This window comes from Amphimedon queenslandica, unplaced genomic scaffold (assembly GCF_000090795.2).
Source record: "Amphimedon queenslandica unplaced genomic scaffold, v1.1 AMPQUscaffold_10975_Cont15885, whole genome shotgun sequence".
Taxonomy (NCBI): Eukaryota; Metazoa; Porifera; class Demospongiae; order Haplosclerida; family Niphatidae; genus Amphimedon; species Amphimedon queenslandica.
Window position 1 is genome coordinate 1 of NW_003548778.1, and position 8,080 is coordinate 8,080.

Sequence of the window (8,080 nt, forward strand, 5' to 3'; positions counted from 1 at the left end):
TGTGTCCTCTCTCCCTCCCTCCCTCTCTCTCTCTCTCTCTGTGTCTTTGTCTGTCTGTCTGTCCGTCTCTCCCTCCCTCAGTCTCTGTCTCTCTCTCTCTCTCTCTGTCTGTCTGTCTCCCTCCCTCCCTCTCTCTCTCTCCCTGTGTCTTTGTCTGTCTGTCTGTCCGTCTCTCCCTCCCTCCCTCCCTCTCTCTCTCTCTCTCTCTCTCTGTATCTGTCTGTCTGTCTCCCTCCCTCTCTCCCTCCCTCTCTCTCTCTCTGTGTATCTGTCTGTCTGTCTGTCTTTCTCCCTCCCCCTCCCTCCCTCCCTCCCTCCCTCTCTCTCTGTCTGTGTCTCTGTCTGTCTGTCTCTCTGCCTCCCTCCCTCCCTCTCTCTCTCTGTGTCTTTGTCTGTCTGTCTGTCCGTCTCTCCCTCCCTCCCTCCCTCTCTCTCTCTCTCTCTCTCTCTGTATCTGTCTGTCTGTCTCCCTCCCTCTCTCCCTCCCTCTCTCTCTCTCTGTGTATCTGTCTGTCTGTCTGTCTTTCTCCCTCCCCCTCCCTCCCTCCCTCCCTCCCTCTCTCTCTGTCTGTGTCTCTGTCTGTCTCTCTTCCTTCCTCCCTCTCTCTCTCTTTCTGTGTATCTGTCTGTCTCTCTGCCTCCCTCCCTCCCTCCCTCCCTCTCTCTCTCTTTCTCTCTCTCTCTCTCTCTCTGTCCGTCTCTTTAGGGGCGTGGTCAATCTGGGAGTATATACATTTTAAATTAATTTTTTTCATTTAATAATATAAATTATTTATTAATAACCTAATATGTATATGAAATAATTACCAAAAAATTAATTAATCTTAAAAAAAAAATAATCTGTTTTCAAAAGTTTCAGATAAAGTTTGTTTATGATTATAGTCTAAAGCTAGTCTCCTTAGTGTATTATTGGTCCTGAGAGATTTTATCAGCACCAGTACTCCATCAGTATCAATTTTAGTACCCTCCAGCCAAAGGTAAGATAGTGTGTGGTTGTAGAGTAAAAGTTCAGCTAGTGACTGAGCACTGGTTGAAGTGATGTCAGGATTGTTATTAAGACGTAAGTTAGTAATTGTTTTATTATTAATTAATGATTGTGTTAGTGCAATGACTCCATCATTATTGATGGAATCATCTCTGATCACTAGTGTTTTTAATGAAGTATTGTTTGTTATTTTGTGTGACAGTAAGAGGATGACATCTTTTGTTATTTTAGTGTTTCTTATCCTAATCTGCTTTATTGTTCTTATGTCCAGTGCTAGTGACATCATCAAGTATACAATATCAGTTGATGAGTGATGGAGGTGAATGTTCCGATGACTGTCCGTTAATTGACTGATCACTTCCTGACATTGACCTGCTGCTGGTTTAGTGAGGACTACATCATACCTGGTCCACTCCACCTTTCCAGTCTCTTTTCCTAATAATAAACACAGTCAGTCAGTTAATGTGTGTATATTATTATTTTAATACAGTATAATAGGTAAAATGATAATATTATATTATTTTATTAATGATGTTTGTTTGTGTGTTGTTCCAGATGATGCTGGTTTTTGTACCAGTAAGTCATTACAGCTGCTAGGATGGAATGGGTGTGGTCTATCTTTTATTATGTGACAGGAAACAAAAATCAATTGTATGTTTTATTAATGTATTGGAATCAATAATTATTGTCCCTCCCTCTCTCTCCCTTCATCACTCTCATTCTCATTCTTTCTCTCTCTCTCTCTTTTTATAGTCCTTGGTCCATTATGTCAGCTAGTCAACTTCAAAGCACAAGCTAATGTAAGCATATACCATATACATGTATCTGGTAATTATACTATATCCCAACTGAGTTTGACAGCAGCTGCTTGGAATTTGAAATATGTAGCCATACATCACTAATGATGTCTGATAATGATATTCATAGAAGCATGGCTGATATTTTACAGCTGCATGGTTGGCCTGTATTTGACTCTTAAATGGGTTTTGTTTGTTCTGATAAGCAGTACAATAGCTGCTGGAGTCAACTAGTCTTCATAAAGGCCATCATTATGGAAAGATCTTGCTCTGTTAGCTTTTTAAAAGAAGAATTATCAGTTTGGGCAAATGACTACATGTTCTTATGTAAACTATGACATAGACAAATTGTCATAAAACTTCATTTTGGTATGCCATTGGGTTTATAGGGAGAACCCAGTTCTCAGGGTTCCCAAGGGCTGAGAGACCCAAGACCTGAGATCCTGTGATGGCATTGGGCGACAAAATCTCATCCTTATCCCACATTCCTATAAAAAGTTATTCCAGTTCTTTTGGGTCAAATTCAGTTGGGATATAGTACATGTATATCTATTTTGAATTTTTGCATTTAAATGATATTTCTCTCTTTTCATTCTTTCTCTTCTTTAGAGCAGAAGATTCTATATGATAACTTACAATTATACTGACTATGATTTTTGGTAATTTTTACTGTGTTTTTGTGAATTGTTTTTATAAAGTTTTATTGTCAAACTCAATCACTGGTGCTTCTATACAATGGGACATGAAAGTGTCTCTGTTATACAGAGGTGTCCTTTATATGGAGGTTATTTTATAAAGTAAGGAATGTAATTGGTACACTAGGTGCTGTCCATTAGGAGGTATGCACTATAGAGAGTGTTTGTTAATAGAGGGTTTACTGTATTAATGGTAAAACATGGCAGATCTCGTGGCAGATTCAATGTTTGAGACAGACTCTTGTGTCAAGGGGCACCATATCTACAAATCAGTGTGGACATTAGTGATGGGGAAGATCATCATCTTTGACCTAGGCAGTATGCTTAAAATAGCAATACAGAGTAACAGAGACATCAGCCTGACTGAGAACACGACTTGACATGAGGGCACGTTTATTAGTAAGGCGTGGTTAACCATGCCTCTCAATTAATATTAATTTTCGGGGGTTTAATTTTTTGTGATGCAAACAGTGATCACGAAAATACGAAAATTTATTCTTCACGAATTTTTTGGCTATACGGTATTATGTGTGTGTATTAATATTAGTATCAAATAACTCACCTCCACCAGTTAGTAGTATTTCTTTTATTTGAGTGTGTCCTCTTTCATTTGCTATCTCTACTGCACTCTTTCCTCTCTCATCTTTACTGTTAGGATCAGCTCCTAACTGCAGTAGCATTGATACTTCAAAAAATTCACAACCTTTAACTGATTCATGGAGCGAAATGTCAAAATTGTTATTATCTTTTCTTCTCATAGGAATTGCTTTATTGTTAACAGCAACTTCCAATATTCCTAATCTACTCATTGAGTTTGTTTTGTTATTGATAACATCAATAAGAGACTGTGATAGTGAGGTTGGTAGTAACAGTGTAACAACAAATGAACCATAATCAAAGCTAATGTGACTGAAGAGATTTGACGTTACTCCAAAGTAATGCTTGAAAACTATCTTGAGTTTACTTATTGTCATTTCTTCCCATCTGTCATTCAGTTTAATAACGACTGGTTTTGTTTGATCGCTAGTGGTTGGTGAGGCTGCTGCTGGTAATGATGACAATTTCTCTTTGATTGTTGATCGTATGTGCTTCAATTGTGATGATTCTGAGAATTTATCAACACTATCAATGTATTCAGTTAGTTCAATTTGTGCAGTTAAAAGGTACTGTTTTGCTAAGTGTTGAAGTACACCACCACAGCTGAAGAAATCATAATGAGGCTGAAGAGAATCAAATAGTTCATCAACATTGCCATATTTCAAACTGGATACTTGAATGCTTAAATAAGCTGCTGCACTCCTAGCTACAGCTTTAAGCTTCACTTTACCCTTTTCCACAAGCTCCTCAAACTCATCTCTTATATTAGAATCAAGAGATGCAAAATGAGAATGAAGACTTTTAATATTGGCAGCAACTTCACTCTTTGAACTGAGCTCAATGACAGTAGTAGGAGTAGATGATTGTGATCCAGTGATTGTTGGTTGTGGTGTGTGAGATTGTGCAGTGACATCCACTGCTTGAAGTGGTCCCTTACTGACTGATGGTTGCTGCTTTAGATTAGGATCAACATGACCACCTTTCATTTCTATTGTTAAAAAAAATAAATAAAATTAGAGGTATAAACAATTGAATCTTACTTAAATTTTCTATTAGTTTAGATGCCATGTTCTTTAGTCCTACTTTCTGTAGTGAAGTAATGAGAGAAGAGAACACACTGTTAGGATTAGCATGACACTCAAGTGTTGCTAGTACTGAAGAGAATATTTTATTAGCTCTATCATAAGGAGTGAGTCCTGCAGTACTTTCAACAGTAACATGTACTGCTTTAGGAATGAGATCAGATGAAAAGAGATGATTGTTTAATTGAGAAATAACTGGAGCATTTCCTGCCAAAAGATCAACAAGATCAGCTAACATCTCTTTCATTGTAATGTATTCTGGTGACATTGATCCTTCCATTGGTTTGAATGATGATGGATCTTTCTTCCCCTCCTTATCTTGCAGTACTGTTGCTGTTAGATCATGTGGAACTGATGATGAATCTTGAGATCGTCTTGGCTTAGGTGCTGGTGGTGGAGGTTTTTTAGCTATTGATGGTCGGTGTGGTTTAGGTGCAGTTGTTGGAGGAAGTTGTGCTTTTGGTGAAGGTTGTGCAGTTGTTGATCGTTGACGTGGTTTAGGCGCTGTTGGTGGAGGTTGTGTGGTTTGTGAAAATGGATGTGGTTTTTTTGCTGTTGTCAATGGTTGAGATTGTCCCCTTTGAGATAATGATTTTGGTTTAGGTGCTACTGGGGGAGGAGACTTTAGTGTCTTTTGTGATGAACCTATTAACAGTAATTTAATAAAAACTGACATGCTTGTTCATTACATTAGCTAATTTTAATACACTTTCTGAAACATTTATACCTTTTATTTTTTCAGTAGCTACTCTCATTTCATGTAGCAGTGTTGCATGTTCTTCAAATGCTTTTCTAAGAAGAGACATTCCTTCACCATCACTAGCAGCATTTCTAATCTTTCTTATAGTATCAGCATCAAGCAGTGGTAGAGACTCCTCCAGTTGTCCTTTGATCAATAACTCATGAATCTCTATCAATTCCGATACTTTTAGTATATCCATTAATGCAATAAGAGAGAGTGGAGGACCTCCTATCAATGGCTTGTTTGTACCTGTAGGAGGAGCTGGTCCTATTGTTGACGGAAAATGAAGATAATTAATAATGTAATAATATTCATTATGAAATACTATTAGCAGTTTTCATGACACATTTCCTTATCATTGTGCATCATAGTAACAGTAGTAATACAATGATAACTGTTACTACAGTGCTTACCAATTGTACATTGTTTACCACTACATATACTAATAATAAATAACATTTTATAGCTAAAATAATACACTCTTAGATAACATTAGCGTGATAATTCTATTACCATGCATGCATGAAAGACGGTAGCAATTATTTCAATGAAATTAAGTATTTCATAGCAATCATGCTTTTTTAGAAATCATTGCAGTTATTATGCATTTTATACATAGTTTAACAGTTTAAATATCATACATTCCAAATTACAATTCTCCACCAATCTCTGAAAATACAAGTTTTCATACACCTAGATACTTTAGTCCAGTAATGTAACACTCACCAGTAGCAGTACTGTGTACATCATTGGTTCCTTTGATATCATTACCACTGATCATAGCATTACGTTCTATAGAATATACACACACAGTCAATACTAATACAATCAGTGATATTAACTTATTCTCTTGATCTAACTTGTCAGCTGCAGCATTCTCATTCATAGATTTAAGAGCATCTGACAGTGAGTCAAAGGTAGCTCCTCCTTTACAGTCAACATTATCAGCTCTGGACAACCACTTGGAGAGACACTCTGTCAAGCATTGATATACATCACCAGGATGATTCCTTTCAATGGCATCCAGTGTGTTCTTGTGTAGTCCTATAGTGTCAGTCCTAGTTCCTTCCATCTCCTCTGAGGAAAACCACATCTCTTCAACAGATTAAGTACATCAATAAGTTGCTCTAAAATCATATTCAATGATACATAGATAGTTAATGAACATTACCAATAGTCAAAGGAGAAGAGAAGAGACTCAGGGAAGAGGAACAAGAACTGGTTTTAGTTGCCATTGATCAAAGAACAAGCCTCGGAACAAGCTAACCCTTCAGCTAACTGGATGCAAGCTTTGCAAAGGAATGCAAAGGGTGGGGCTCGTTATTGAACATATGACATTAGAAATCAGAAACTCTGAATTAAGATAAATATTATTAAGTCATTAATTAATTTATTTATCTATTTAGTAGATGGACAGATTGTGATGGTGGATTATTATCAGTTAGTAGTATATTTATACTTTATTGTTCTCATCTCTCTCCTCCTATCCTTTCTTTCATTTTCTCTCTCGCAGGAGCTTGTAGCTTTAAAAGACTCTCACTGATGTATTTAATGTAAGTAACGTTACCTAATGCATGTGTTTAAATGTATTTTATTAATTGATTAATATTAGAGAGTGTTTGAGTGAGAATGTCAGGTTATTTTTATTTTAATTCATCCAGAAAAGTACATGTACACAAAGCTAACTTTTTTAATTGCATGCTTAAAAGTTATTTCAAATTTTTATTACATTTTCTGATACATATTACTGTCCTTATGCTGTGTAGAAAATATGGGCTTAATCATGAATGAAATTTTTTAAGTTATGGCAATTTTAAAAATCAGTGAATTAATCAAAAATTCCTAAAGCTATACTGCTTTTGTTCAATTAATGGCTCCAAAATTGACCCCAATTTTTATTATATTTAAAATACAAATTAACATCCTTATACTATGTAGAAAGTTTGAGCTGATTCTGACTAAGAATTTTTGAGTTACGTCCATTTTTTAAATGCCAAAATTCTGAAAAATGTCCAACTAAGGCTATAGCCTATGGTTTTTCCCAAGAAATGAATCCAAAATCACCCCAAATTTTAATTACATGTTCTGATATATATTGATATATTTATGGTGTGTAGAAAGTTTGAGCTGATTACAACTTTAAATTTTCAAGTTAAAGTCATTTTAACAAAATACAAATATTCTGAAAAATACCCAAGAATATAGCCCATAATTTTGTTCCAAATAATGGCTTCAAAATTACCCCCCTTCCCCATTATTATTGTATTTTTAAAGCATATTAATCTCCTTATGCCCATGTGTGTAAGTCAATTAATTCCAATTAAGTTATGGTATGGCAGCATGAAGTTAGAAATCAATAAATACTAAGCATCATCTCCCCTTGTCTTATACAACTTATTGTATTGTACATTGTTTCTATAATGACAGTAAAATTCCATACCATCAAACATTAACTTTACAACTTGTACAGTACATGCATAAACACTGTAGTGGAATGACACACAAAAATATATTTTAAGAATATTATTTATTATGCTACTGTTGCTACATGAGCAGTGAAGTGAATAATGTCAGTGTTTATTCATTGTATATTTATAATGGGAACAGTCTAAGCATCAGTTATAGGTTAGCCCTCTCTCTCTCTCTTTATTAAAGACAGTGGTTCATGATGGATAATATTAATGATAATTTCACACTAAGTGATGTCATCAATGGCCTACTGCTAGCTGCTGCATTTGCTACAGAGATGATTGGAGGACTCATAACTAACTCATTAGTACTGATACTCACCGCCTCTCATCTAAAGACTTGGAAGCAACCAACAACCATCTTTCTCTCTAACATGCTCCTCAATAACCTGGTCGTTGGGATCTGTATCATTCCTTTTACTATCATAACAGCTGCTATGGGTGAGTGGATCAATTTCGAGGCTTTAACATAGTTTGTATGAAATAAGAATACAACTTTATGAGTGTATTTAATAATCACAGTGTAGTCTTGTGGATATGGCACAAGATCTGATTTTAGCAATGATTAATCCTCCTACCTTCATTTCTTGTCCATGGAGAGAGAGAGAGAGAGTAATAGAGTATATACATATAAACAACTCATGAATAATTCTCTTTGATGTTTGAGGTATTAAAATTGTGTAAATCCTGGGGCCACGATCGCGTATACACTTG

The 8,080-nt window shown here is 35.8% G+C and overlaps 1 protein-coding gene and 1 long non-coding RNA gene across 2 annotated transcripts; one reads left to right on the forward strand and one right to left on the reverse strand.

Moving 5' to 3' along the window:
- Positions 1–790: 790 nt before the first annotated feature.
- Positions 791–5,778, reverse strand: LOC109589714 (uncharacterized). The gene is made up of 6 exons (XM_020005751.1): positions 5,745–5,778; positions 5,625–5,690; positions 4,884–5,165; positions 4,115–4,801; positions 3,040–4,062; positions 791–1,420 (listed from the first exon to the last, which is right to left on the reverse strand). Exons 2-6 carry the CDS (start codon positions 5,677–5,679, stop codon positions 825–827), a joined length of 2,643 nt encoding a protein of 880 aa, XP_019861310.1. The 5' UTR covers positions 5,680–5,690; positions 5,745–5,778; the 3' UTR covers positions 791–824.
- Positions 1,544–2,498, forward strand: LOC109589715 (uncharacterized). The gene is made up of 3 exons (XR_002188889.1): positions 1,544–1,636; positions 1,739–1,785; positions 2,392–2,498. It is a non-coding gene; the product is annotated as an uncharacterized LOC109589715 (long non-coding RNA).
- Positions 5,779–8,080: the final 2,302 nt, after the last annotated feature.